Consider the following 14,331-nt stretch of genomic DNA (forward strand, 5'->3'; position numbering starts at 1 on the left):
AACAAAATAAGTACTTTACCAAAGAAACTGAAACTTTAGGAAAGAACCAAATGGAAATTCTGGAGATGAAGAACTCAATAAAAGATATCAAGAATTAACTAGCAAGTGTAAGAAATAGAGCTGAGCAGATAGGGGAAAGAGTTAGTGATATCAAAGATAGAAATCTAGAAATAATGCACAGGGAAAAAGACTTGAGAAAAACAAACAAACAGAGGAAAGTGAAAAAACTCTACAAGAACTAACTGACTGTCAGAAAGAGCAATATAAGAACCGGCATGCCAGAAGAAGAGCGGGTAGAAGGGAATGGAGAGCCTATTCAAACAAACAGTTGAAGAGAACTTCCCAAACTTACAGAAAGAACTAGATCCACAAATCCAAGAAGCAAACAGAACACCTAATTACCTCAATTCAAAAAGGCCTTCTTGAAGGCACACTGTATTGAAACTGTCAAAAATTAATGACAAAGAAAGAATTCCTAAGGCAGCCAGAAAAAAAGAAGAAAGCACCCTACAAAGAAAAGCACATTAGGTTATCATGGAACTTCTCAGCAGAAATTCTACAAGCCAGAAGAGAGTAGAACCAAATATTTAAACAACTAAGAGAGAGAAATTACCAGCCAAGAATAATATATCCAGCAAAGTTATTCTTTCAATATAAAGGAAAAATTAAAGTGTTCTCAGGCATACAGAAGCTGAGGAGATTTATCACCAGAAGACCTCCATGGCAGAAAATACCCAAGGGGGTTATTCTACCTGAAACAAAGGACAAAGGGTCACAAAACTACAAGTAAGACCACCAACAAACTTACAGCATAAAAAGGGATAATTTGTGACAACAAAAACATAAAAGGGGAGGTGGTAAAGGTCTAAATTTGTAAAGGAGCCAAAAACACACAGTGGAGACGAAAAAGCCTCTTCCATAAATGGGGCTCGGAAAATTGGAAAGCCACATGCAAAGGAATGAAATTAGACTATGGTTTGTCCCCCTGTACAAAAATTAATTCAAAGTGGATTAAGACCTATTTTTAAAATATGAAAATATAAATTACATAGTAGAAAACATAGGTACTAAACTTATGGACTCTTGTCTTAGAGATCTTTTTATGGCTTTTACCCCAAAGACAAGGGAAGTAAAGGCAAAAATAAGTGAATGGGACTATATCAAACAAAAAGCTTCTGCCCAGCAAAAGAAACAGACAACAAAACAAAAAGGCAGACAGCCAAATGAGGAAAGATATTTGCAAACAGCTTCAACAAGGGGTTAATATCCAAAATATATAAAGAAGTCATAAATTCAACACCAAGCAAACAATCCAATTGAAAAATGGGTAGAGGACCAGAACAGACACTTCTCCCAAGAAGACATACAAATTCCCAACAGATAGATGAAAAGACGCTCAACTTCACTAGCCATACGGAAAAATGAAATACGATGCTAAGCAAAATAAATCAGTCAGAAAAAGCTAAGAACCATATGGTTTCATTCATATGTGGATATAAAACTGAAACTCACAGACACAGACAACAGTATGGCGGTTACCAGAGGGAAGGAGGTCGGGGTAGTAAAGGGTAAAGGAGACCAAATACGTGGTGATAGAAGATGATTTGACTTTGCATGTTGAGCATACAATGCAATATACAGATCATATATAATAGAAATATACACTTGAAACCTATATAATCTTATTAATCAGTATCACCCTCAATATTTTTTTACAAATTAAATAACTAAAATGAATTGATTAGCTTCACCCCATTGTTTGTGACTCAATAGGTATGGGGTGGGCTTTAAAATTTGCTTTTCCTAATAAGTCCTCAGGTAATGCTGAACAGTGCTGATTCAGGGAGTATAACAGAAAGACTACTGTAGAGAAAGAGCTGTATCTTATTTATTTGAGTTGCCGTGCACATAAGCAATGTTCAGTTAAGTGTTTGTTAATGATGTTGATAAGCAAATGCAACATTCTTCCTATTTATACATGAAGCTCGCATATTGTTAACCAAAGAATGTTAATTGTAACCACAGTAATTACCACAACCATTTATTAAATATTTCTAATTGCCACAACAATCCTGAGGGCTGGGTATCATTATCTTTATTTTACAATTGAGGAAGTTGGAGCTGAGAAAGTTAAGTGATTTGCTAGTGTCTAGGTCTTATAAATGACATAGCGAACTTTCAGCCAGGTCTGTCTGATAACAAAGCCACAGGAGACAAAAAGTTAGCAGCTCTGAGACCTACCCAGCCAGAGTGCCAAGCACACCAACAGTTAGAAACGCAATATATATCCTTTCAACACCATAGCAACATAGTTGAGGAAAACCACTGTGTTTTGAGACGGTAAACAGCAAAATTCTTTAGTCAGACTTTCTATAACTGCACCCATTTCTTTCAGTGGAAAGCTACATACAGTATTTGAAAAAGGTTTTCACATTACATTTAGAGGAATGGAAATTTTGTAGGACTGATAGTTTGAAGCTAGCAAAATACATCAATGTATCAATAAACCATCCCAGAAAATGAAATTGTTTTTAAAAATTCAAAGACAAAATTTGAACTGTTTGTGTCTTCCACACCAGATTCTGTGATTATTAAAAACAATATTTTTTTCCTAAATACAGTAAAGTTCTTTCTATCCTTAATCCTTAATAGTTATTGGTCCATAAACTCTGTTCAATAAATGTGTTGAATAAATGAATGAATAGACAAAGAAGTGAAATATGGTGTTAGAAACTCAGGCTTTTTCCTCAATAAATTGTAAGTTGCCTTAGTAGTCATTGTGACCTCCTTTCCTACCTTTTGAAACATAATCTCAAAAGGATAAACTAGAGCTTTGAAAACGAAGTAATTTTTCTGAAATGGAGGTGGGGGGAGATGTCACTGATTAGTTCAAAGAGAAAACCAGTAAATGGAGGGAATTATCAGACTTAATGAAACAAAAGGGCAGCTAGAAAGTAAACCAAATCTTACCAGCCCTGATCTTAAGAGATGTCGCCTTATCCTCGTATTGTTAAAATATCCAGCCAGGTGTTTGTCGGTAAGACTGTTATATGCTGCAAGTAATCTGAAACAGAAAAATGAAACCATTAAGGTTTTATGAAGTGTTGCTTGATAACCAAGGCAATTCTTGACTTTCTCATCCCCAAGCTGTGCATAATAATCTTACTCATCCAGTCAGCCAGTCATTCAGGTATATGTTTGATAAACAGGTACTCTTGAGCACCTACTGTTTTCTAGTTTTATGATAAGGACTGGAAGCTAGTCCTGACATTGTTTACCCCAAAGACAAGTATAAAAGTCAGATATGAACAATTAACTTGATATAGAAAAATTCCAACAATAGAAATATGTAAAAAAGTTCTGAGGACCTGGAGCAGGAGAGCACCAGCGGACAGGATTGTCTTCACGGAAGAAGCCTGATGGAACGTTTGGGGATTGTTTTTGTTCTGTTACACCCTACACTCTAACTCAAACTTACCTGCACTTCCTCAACATGTTTGTTCATGTCTTCAGGACACAGTGCACGTCTCACCACTGCAAAGGACTGTCCCTCACCTGTTGGCTAGGGGCCAATACCTGCGATGCACAAGCATCTCTCCTCCCAGGAAACATTTCCTGATACACGCTGGGTGTGCTATGGTGCCTTCCACTCCACTCCCCTATACCCTTCGGTTGCATTGCACATTACACAATATGTTCTCCTTCATTTCTCAGTCTCTTCTGCTAGATTTCAAGGTCAGGGCAGTGCATTCTTCTTGCTATCCCTATTGATGGCATGCATTGTGTACCTAAATAACAATGTGTTCGATAAAGGAAGGCACAACTTTGTGTGGGTCTCATTCTTACTGGTATAAATTCCTAAATTTAAGCTCAGCAGTTTAGAAGTTCTAACTTCCTTATATATATCTAGAAAAATTCATTAATTTCACATTGAGAACCCCAAAAAATTATTCATCGCTTTTGATTTTTAGGGTCTTTTAAAAGTTAATAAGGTACAAACTGGTTCCTTGATTACATGCTATACCTTGGTAGATGGTCAATCTAAGACTATAAATAAAAGTTTGATGCTATTTTTTTCTATTTTAACCTATACTTTATCAAATAGTATTACTTGACAAAAGTACATACACGCATATACATGTATGTATACACATATGCAAATATGTGCATTCAAATATACACATATATAACCAGGAGTGTACTTATATAGAGAGACAGAGACAGAGAGAGACCGGCAGAGAAAGAGAGCACACAAGCCTAAACACAGCCGTAATTTAAAGCTGTCTTTAAAGAGACACATATCCCATTAACTGTAACAACGATTTACAATTTGTACATATCCTATTACCTGTAACAAAGATTTACAATCTGTACATTTTATACACAGCTGATCCTTAACTTACTCAAAGGCGAGACAGGGAGGGACTCATATAGAGAATCGAGTAAATGTCATTAGCAACATTTTTATTTAGCTGTTTGCACTGCCTTAATTACATGGAGGTGGAATTCTGACCTTTTCCTAGTTCTTTTCTCTTTAACGCCCCTCTCAGGAAAGTTCCATGCCATCAAACAGTAAGGAAATTTTAATTTTGTGCACAAAAGAGATTGAAAAATAGTTACAAAGCCCAGAAGTCAAGGTGCCACATGAGGATTGCAGACATATGAACAAGAGTGGAAACCATTATTTCGCTGGGTTTATGTAAAAAGACAACCCAAGGGCTTCAGTAATGCACATACAAAACTAGCCCCGATAATGCTTTGAAACTATTTTTCAAATGAACTGTCTTGGTGTCCTGTAGTTCATCAAAGGTTTCCTGTCTCCAAAAGGTCAATGTTGTATCCCTTACCCTTTCTGAATCTCGGAATATCTATTCAGCAGCTCATTTCAGAAAGGTGAGCAGGTGTCTTTCAGACCTAACAATCATGATTCCACAGTTCACAGATTCTTAAGCTAAATCATTAGACTGATATCATATATAGTCTTTTGTCTGTTTTTCAGGCTCAAGGTTTCTTTCTTCTTCTTCTTCTTCTTTTTCTTTTCTTTTCTTTTTTCTTTTTTTTTTTTTAAGAAAGGTTTTGGTATAGCTGTCAATGCCAAAACCTGATTAAATGAAGTACAGCCAAAAAGATGGGATTACATGGATCTCAATTTCCCTATTAACTGATAAAATATGCCCTTCTTTTAATCCATACTTTGTAACATTTTTAATATTTAGGTTTTGATAACAATGCTTAGCCAGCTTTGGCACCCACCTCATTTTAAATCCGCTCTCTCATCTCCTGCTAAATGAGTGTGTGTGCATGACACTCCTCCTCTCTTACATAAGGGTCAAATGGATTCAGCTCAATTGAAACCTTTGCACACACTTGTTTCCATACCTATCCCTATTTTGGAACGATTAAGGATCCATGTAGGGATGTCGCTTGTGAAACAGCTCCTTCCAGGACTAGCATCACACCGATTGAGGAATAATAACTAGCTGGATCTACCTGAGCATCATTTCTTTATCAGACAGTGCTTAAATTATTTTTAACCAAAACTTTAGATTAATGGGTTGTTGGATAACAAGAAATTGCACTACAGTAAATTATATACAGATTTAGTGAAATGGTTGTTAGGGACTAAATGTTTGTTTCCTCCCAAAATTTTGTATGCTGAAATTCTTACCCCCAGAGTGATGGTATTGGGAGGCGGAGCCTTTGGGAGGTAGTTAGGTCATGAGGGTGGGTGGAGCCTTCAAGATTGGGATTAGTGCTCTTATAAAAGAGACCTCAGAGAGCTCCCTTGTTCCTACCACCATGTAAAACAGCCTATCTGCAAACCAGAAAGCGGGTCCTTTCAAGACACAGAATTTTCTGGCACCTTAATCTTGAAATTACCAGCCGTCAGAACTGTGGGAAATAGATTTCTGTTGTTAAGCCACCCAGTGGATGGTACTCTGCTACAGCAGCTGGCACACACTGAGGCAGTAGTCAGTACCAACATTTCCACCATATCCATGTAAACGTCAGGCCTGATGTGACCAGCAATGCTCCTTCCCAGGAGCTGGTAGTCCTCCCGTGGCTGAGTCACACCATGGTCTGTCTGATCCTTTCCAGTTGTTCCTCTTCATGTCACTTGGTATGGGCTTGTAGCCTCCCTTGCATTTAGTCAGTTACAAGAGCTTTCCTGAGCCAGTCACAAGCTTAGAGCTTTTCTGGTATTTCTGCCTTTGTCCTCTCCCCTCACTGCCACTGTTTTTCTTCCTCCCAGCCTCCACCCTTTGCTTTTCTTACTTGCACTCAGTACAGCCCCGGGCCCAATGAGGTCACCTCACCCTCGGCTTGGTGACTGAGTTGCCCCATGGGCATTTTACTCTTTCTGTTAGTCACTTTCGAATCTGTTGTCAAAGCTGGACTTCCTGGTCCCACGACCTCAGTCCTGTGATCCTCTCCACAGGATCAACAGCTGCGCCCACCAGGCCGCTGTGACCAGGCCACTCAGAGGCCATGCTCTTCACACCGAGTCCCACAACTAACGGGCCAGACCAGTCTAATTCGCGGGCTTCTTTCTGAGATGGATGGGACTATTTGCTCACCCCTTGTTCATTGGATGGAGAACGACCCACTTTCTGGCTCAGCGTCTGGGGAGAAGTCCTCTGGGAAACAAATGCACACCCCACATCCCTGTGGTGCCTGAGGACGGCACTGTGGCTGCCGAGGCCCCGGGATGCCGCCTTCCCAGCTGCAGCCTTTCAGCACTTAATCGTCGTAACCCTGCCTCCCACCATGTTGAATATTGGGATGGGGCTCTGAAGTAATAAAGCCAGCGATTCCTATCAAACCCTCCATCTGTCCCCACATCGAGAGTGGCTACCTCGTAAAAACCCCAGCTTAAAGGAGAGGCCCTGAAATATTAATTACATACATTTATTGAGTATTATTTTCACAGCATTCTATACGGCCTTGGGACACAGAGATGGCACAGATCCTTTGCTAAAGAGTCCCCAGTCTAGTGCAGAGGTGTGCATACACAGACAGAGTGTGCATGTGCACTTGATTTCTTCCTGTGTTGCAGGCCAATTCATTCACACATAGTTACTGAGCGTGTCTGAGTGTCCCAGTGTCAGACACTTTGCCCTAAGCTGGGAAAGGAGTGTAATGTCCCTATCCCCTTCTGCGCATCACAGAGCACTTCCACATCTAGACTCATTTCTTCTAGGTCCCTGGAATGCAAATTACATCTAAAACAGATCTTCTCTCCTCCTAAAATGAAAAAGCTCCAAAAGCAAGATGACTGCTTAACATTAAGTCAGGCCTAGGAGAACCTAAGGCATGGTATTGTGGGTCACACTGATAGAGGAATTCTTCTGGCCTGCAGCCGTCATGAACCCCAGCCTCGTCCCTCGGCACTGCCTGTCCCCACACTGACTACTCTTGTGAAGGGCGTGGGACATAGTGGTTACCACTCCAGCTCCAGTTCAATCGGCTGTCTACTACTGCTGCATCTGTCACCGGGAGCAAGTGACTGAACCTCCTTCTGCCTTTATTGTTCTACCTGCCACAAAACATTCTGCGCATGATTGTTTATGCATCCTCTAAGAAGAGGAAGCTTTCTCCCCACTCTTTTCTTCCTGAGCCATCACTAAAATCACCTTTAAAAGTCCCTTTGCACATCATATATTTGCTAGAGTTAATTACAAGATATATAAGAAATTCATAATGATGGAAAAATATGAATCATAAAATATTCTCAGAGAAATCTTATGCTGCCTAGTATAGAGAAAGAAAAAATTTAAATGAGGTTTCTTATAGACAAAAATTAACGATTACCTAACTTCCATTTCTAATTAACCGTAACAATTAGCGTAAAAACAATGTACTGAAATCTTTAGATCTTCTTACTCTGAAATATATATATTTTGGCAATCTGCTTTACACTATAAATTTCCTAAGCAAATTTGTTCAGAGAAAATATAAAAATAATTTTTGACATAATGGGTTTTATGTAGCTCAAATTGTGACTTAGCCCATTTCAATTAATAAAGTTTGTGTAGTTTACTATTGCTGCTGTATGCAAGTATCACATATTAGCAGCTGAAAACACAAAGTTATTATCCCATAGTTCTGGAGGATAGGAAGTCCACATGGGTCTCACTGGGCTAAAATCCAGGTGGCAATAAGGCTGCATTCCTTGTGGAGGTTCTAAGGAAGAATTTTTTTCCTTCCTTTCCCACATTCCAGAGGCTGCCCATATCCCTGGGCTCCTGGCCCTCTTCCATTGCCAAAGCCCGCAGTGGCAGGTCATCTTCCTCACGATGCCTTCTCTCTGGTTCTGGCTCTTCTGGTTCTGGCCCCTCTTCCTCCTTTAGGGGCCATTGTGATTACTTACATTGGGTCCATCCTGACTAATCCAAGTTTATCTTATTTTAAGATCAGCTGATTAGCAAGATTAATTTCCATCTGCAATATTTATTCACCTTGCTATGTAAGGCAACATAGTTAAACATTCTGAGGATCACCATGTGGACATCTCTGAGGGGCCATTGTTCTGTGTACCCTAAGATTTCCTTATATGCCAGCTGCCAGGGAGCAGGAACACTGGACGCTGCATGTAATGGCTAGTGAGCTGTATCATATGTTGTCTAGTGATCAATCATGCCAGTGACCCCCAGTTCCCCAAAAGACACTTCCCAGACAAAGACAGTTTTAAAACCACATGCAGATGTACAAAATAAGTTAGAGCCTACCTGTCTTGCTGCCCTAATTTTGATGTGTCAAATATGAGCACTAAGACAAATGAAATAGAAGTACACTAGAAGCATTTCAAATAATTCACATTTTTCTCATAAGGATATGAGTATAGAGGTAATTTACTTTATCTAATATGTCAGAAGATAAACTAATCCATAATACATATTTGTGTTCATGTGAAATATCATTTATTCAGCATTTAATATATTACATTAAATTCAAATTATTATATGAAACACTATGAAGAAATTTTTGCCAATTACGCTGTGGCATGCCATTGATTGTAAGCTGTAAATGATTTTAGTAATGTGAAAATAGTCACCTAAGTATTGATGAAATAGATTATCATGGATGTTTGCTACTGCAGGTATACAGACATGTCTGGAGAAGAAAATAAGAAAGGCATATACAAGAATATGGCAGGGTCCTTACTATTAAGAGCCTCAAAATTAAATTAGAAATATTTTATACATAAAACAATTAGAAAACCTACAGAAGTGTATTTAAAAAGCACTAACAGTGGTGTTTTGGAACACTCATACTGACTCCCATGATATAATTGTTAAATTTTTCAGGAATTTTGCAAGTCATTGTTAGCTTAAAATTGGCCATCATGGGAGTATTTGCACCTCAGAAATGGGCAAACACTACAAAAAGCTAGTTTACCAACACTCTACTGCCTAAATTTAAAAAGTAAGTGTTAAGATACATCACAGGGAATAAATAGGATGATTCATTACATGAGTCAACATACAGTAGTATGCTTTACATACTTTTAATCCAGGAATTCATCTTTTATACAATATTTCACCAAAGGAGCTCATATACACATTCACCTATTTCTTATCCCTAACAAAAAGAAAAGACAAGGACTCTGGCAAATATATTGACATTTTCAGTAACATTTCAATCAAGAAATTTTATGCAAGATATCTCTTTACAGTGCCACAAATGAAAAGTTTCAACTCATCTACCAATCTGGAAAAACTGATTACACCATTTTATGCTTAACAGAATCAAGTGAGAGTTTGGTGAACGAGTATAGTTTTATTACTAAAGCTGAAAAGCCTGATCGAGAGGCGCTTTGCATCTCAAGGGTCACTAAGTCTGCAATTTGTAGAGTTTGATTCTGTTCAAGGAGGGCCTACATCAAACCTCCACTACCAAGGCAGGCTTCTAGCAATAACAGACAGGTAAATGTTTCTGCCACAAGTACTTATACTGGAAAAGCAAGTTAAACAACTCACAGGTTACTGTGGCTTGATTGCCTTCACATTATAGTTCATAGGGAATGGTATTCCATCCCTGACCCAAATACCTCTTTCATTGTCCAACAGAAAAGATTTGCAAAAATCCACAGAATTCCAGCTGTAAGGAGTCGTCACAATTGAGGCACCCAGCCAAGCCTAAGGTTTTGAACCTCAGCAATATTCTTAGCAGAGAAGTTAATAAAATCTGAATTGAAATAAATTCCCCAAATAAAATATCTGAAAGGATCACCAATAACCAGAAAGAAAAGAGAAAAATTAAACTTTTTAGCTTTCCATCACTAAAAACTGCCTGTCTATTATTGATGAGAAACAAAACTTAGGGAATATGTAACCAAATCCCTTAATACTTACGAGGTATGATAAATAAATCTATATCAAACACCTCCTTCTCAAAGTAAACTTGATGGTACAAAAAAATGATGCAATTTGAAGCCAGAAGGCTTGAGGTCAAATTCTAATTCTACCCCTTACAAGATGGAGGATGCTGAGAAGTTCAATCTTCTTTCCTTTACAATTATCACCATGACATACGATGTGATGACTACTTCCTGAAGTAGATAATCAGTAGATTATAGAAATCATATGTGGAACATCAAGTCTAGCCAACTCCCCCATTATATATTCAGAAAACTGAGGTTCTGAAAGTAGGCATGGTTCATCTGTCAACTCAGATCAAAGGCCTCAAAAACAATGTCACAGGAATTCCCAAAGAACTGTACCTATCCCTTTCCTAAGGTCCTTGTCTCACTACCTCCCCCCAGAATTTCTTTAATCCATGCTTAATCACTCCTTTAGATTCATATAAGCTTCCTCCCTGTGTCCCTTTCGTAAGGTATAGTATGGAGCCATGATCATAGCAAACAGCCAATATTTATTGAATGAATGACTAAATCAGTTACTGGGAACAAATTATATTGGTCCAATTCCTTGGCACACATTCTTTTAAAAATATCTATGTGAAAGGATCATAACCTCTGTTCTGCTTCAGGATAATAACTGAAAATAGTCTATAACAAAAGAGGTTCAAAAGCATGATTTAAATATTCTGGCCCTTTCTGAATGCAGAGTGCTCAGTGTGGATGATCATGCTGACAACATCGGGTTTGTCGTTTTGTTTTTGTCACATAGTGCCTTTGCAGTGTACTACAGAGTTGCATTAGGAGAAAAAATTTCCATGAAATAGCATTTATAGGAAACTTGAAGAAAGAACAATACAGAAGAGCAATTGACAATGTGGCCAATTACTTACCAATCTTTTATAAAAAAAAAACTCTTTGCCACCAGAATTAGACCATGAGTCTCTGCTGCCTGCCACTTTATATAGGGTGACTAAATTGGTATCATATAAATTATTTTACATTACATTCTTCATTCTTTTTATTTACATCCAAACCTGCCAGATTTCAGCAATTATGCTAAATATTGATTTACAATTTCTCTCAGCTTATTCTAATGATACAGCCAGATGAGAACCATAATACTATTTTATTTATAGCCTTAATATGATGGTTTGAAGTAAAACCAAAACTGGTCTACAACTATGCTGACTGCAGGCAGGACAGTTTTGTAATGTTCACAGATGACCGACAGGAACGCGGTGCATGGGGAGTCAGTAGGCCCAGATGCACTGAGGCTGACAAGTTCCCTGTAATAGAAGGTGTGAGCCTCCACGTTCATCTTTGAAGACTTAATAATCTGATATCTTCGAACAGAAAATAAAGAATTATGGTCATTTAAAAGTATACATTAACCAAAAAATAGAATCTGAATGAAAAAAGATAATGAGGCTGTTTGGAGCAAAGGTGACAGAAGGGAAAGATCTAGAAATCAATAATTTTCACCACTAGTATTTACTGCTCACTTAAAATTCTGTCAGACACACAGGAAACACTCTACATGAACATGAAATATATATTTTAATTCTTAAAACGACCCTGCAAAGTACTATTATCCTCCCTCTTCATAGATGAGTAAACTGAGGTGTGACCTACAACTTGTTAAAGACAGATCCAGCATTCAAGTCAGGGGCCTATTCTTTGACTTCTAAACTGAATTGTGTCCTATGAAGTACAGTCAAAGGTCACACGGAGCTCAGCCTGGAGAAGGGAATACACACAGGGACGCAGGTAAGTGGATGGTTGCCCTGTGAAAGACACTAAGAAGACAAGATCATCCCAAACAAGGAATGGAAAGCACAGGGATGATATTTTGGCTCAACAAAAGGAAAATGTTTACAGATCAAAGGGATGACCTGTAGGATATGCCCAAAGGTCCTGGAATTGTATTTTGCTATGACAGCAATGAAGGATTTTAAGCAGGGAAATGAGATGAATTAAATAGTCCAACTCTCTTTTTGACTCTTATAACCTCCTGCTGTGTCTTGAGAAGGCAGAGTATAGTAGTTAGGAGTTGCACCTCTCAAGTCAAATATCATGAGTGTGAATCTTAACTAGATTATTTAGTAAGTTAGCAACCAGGGGCAAGGTACTTACATCTGAAAATGAAAACAGTAGTAGCGCTACTTTAGAAAGTCATTTAGAGTATTAAACAAGTCAATATGTATAAAGTACTTAATAATTTATTTAGCACACAGTAAATGCTCATAGAATTTTGGAAATTATCATTAAGTATATACCTCCTCTCCAATTATCAATTTAAACCCAAACTGAAATAATACTCTGCAAGTAAAACTAACGACTTCCTAAAGTCTTCTACCATGAGGAATTTTTTTCCAGTTAACTTCTCCCATTGGCAGAAAGAACTTCCTTGAAGGAGACAACACTTAAAACATATTTCTCCCTATCTGTTCCTCAAAGAGTGATTAACCATTAAATTCTTAGGAAAAATATCATAAAAATCTGAGCACTATCTTTTTGAAGTCAGAAAGCCATGTTCCTTAATTATCTTTCTCTATATTAGAACCTCCATGAAGGTATTAACTTTGTCCTATTCATCAGGGCCTAGTATTCCAGTTACACAGAACAATGTCTAGAATGTTTTTTTAATTAAAAATAAATATTGTTTTGATCTTCAAATGCCTGTCTAGCTATCAATATCCATTTTGAGTTAACAAGTTAGAAAATTGAAATCTTTATTAAAAAGCTCTGAAAAGAGGGACTTCCGGCCAAGATGGAGGCTTAGACGGACACGCTAGGTCTCCCTCTACAACTATAGTGGAATACAACTACTTCAAAACAAAGGATAACTAGAAATTCCAGAAAATAAAGCTACACGGAAGCCCAACATATGAAGTTATAAACCAGCGGTGCCATATGGGCAGGTAAGAGTTAAAGAAGGCAAAGCTGCTTGTGGAGCGGCGGGGCGGGGCGGCGAAAAATCCTGGAGGCATTCAAGCCCCTGACGTGCGCGACTCCAATCAAGCCCCTGGCCTGCGCGACTCCTGCGCGACTCCTGCGCGACTCCGGCGCTGGGGTGCAGCCGCAGCATCGCCTTGAACAGTGAGGCCCAGGGGGGCGGGAGGACGGATCCCGGTCTCCTAGCTGAATAACTGTGTGAATCCATCTTGGACCCCCGCCCCCACAGAAAGCACCACAGGGCTGCAAAATAGGTCGCGCGCCTGCCGGTCGCTGATTTGTGACGCGTACGCAGGCACTGCCCCCTGCTCCCGACAGCCAGCCCAGGAAAACAAAACGCATCTGTCAAAATGAGGCAGGCAACTTTAGAAATACCGGTAACACAACTCACCAGACAGCAGATAGAGAACCTGACAGATGAACAGATAAGAAACCTGTCAGAGGCTCAGTTCTGGGCCATTGTTATCAGGTGGCTTACAGAATTCACAAAAGAGCAGGAAAAAGATATGAAAGAAGCGAAAAACTTTCATAACGAAAGGAACAAAACCACATATGAGACAGATGGTGAGGAATCCAGAGTCCATTTCAACAAACTGGAATATGGAGAAGAAACTAGCAGTCAACCAATGCAGCGAGAGGAAATGGGAAGCAACAATGAGAGGATCAGAAACCTCTGGGACAGCTATAAAAGGCCCAACATAAGAATCATTGGTTTGCCAGAGAATGAGGAAGATGAACTAGAACTTGAAAAATTGAGTGAAAATATAATAAAGGAGAACTTCCCAGACTTGGGGAAGGGAATAGACTTGCAGGTCCAAGAAGCAAGGAGAGTTCCCAAGAGACTGGACCCAGGGAGAACCACTCCAAGACACATTATAATCAAAATGTCAAAAATTAAAGATAAAGAGAGAATCTTAAAAGCAGCAAGAGAGAAGAAAAGAATTATGTACAAAGGGGTCCCAATTAGACTATCAGCTGACTTCTCAAGGGAAACCCTACAGACAAGAAGGAAC

At 38.8% G+C, this 14,331-nt stretch overlaps 1 protein-coding gene across 1 annotated transcript in view; it reads right to left on the bottom strand.

Moving 5' to 3' along the window:
• Positions 1-14,331, bottom strand: part of ERICH3 (glutamate rich 3) — a 124,678-nt gene that overhangs the window by 98,850 nt on the left and 11,497 nt on the right. Inside the window, exon 2 of the mRNA XM_090271681.1 lies at positions 2,971-3,064. Coding sequence (XP_090127807.1) covers positions 2,971-3,064 — 94 coding nt within the window. The remainder of the gene's footprint in view (positions 1-2,970; positions 3,065-14,331) is intronic.

The sequence above is a fragment of the Furipterus horrens genome, unplaced genomic scaffold, assembly GCF_987537825.1.
Source record: "Furipterus horrens unplaced genomic scaffold, mFurHor1.1.pri manual_scaffold_3, whole genome shotgun sequence".
In the NCBI taxonomy this organism is placed as follows: domain Eukaryota; kingdom Metazoa; phylum Chordata; class Mammalia; order Chiroptera; family Furipteridae; genus Furipterus; species Furipterus horrens.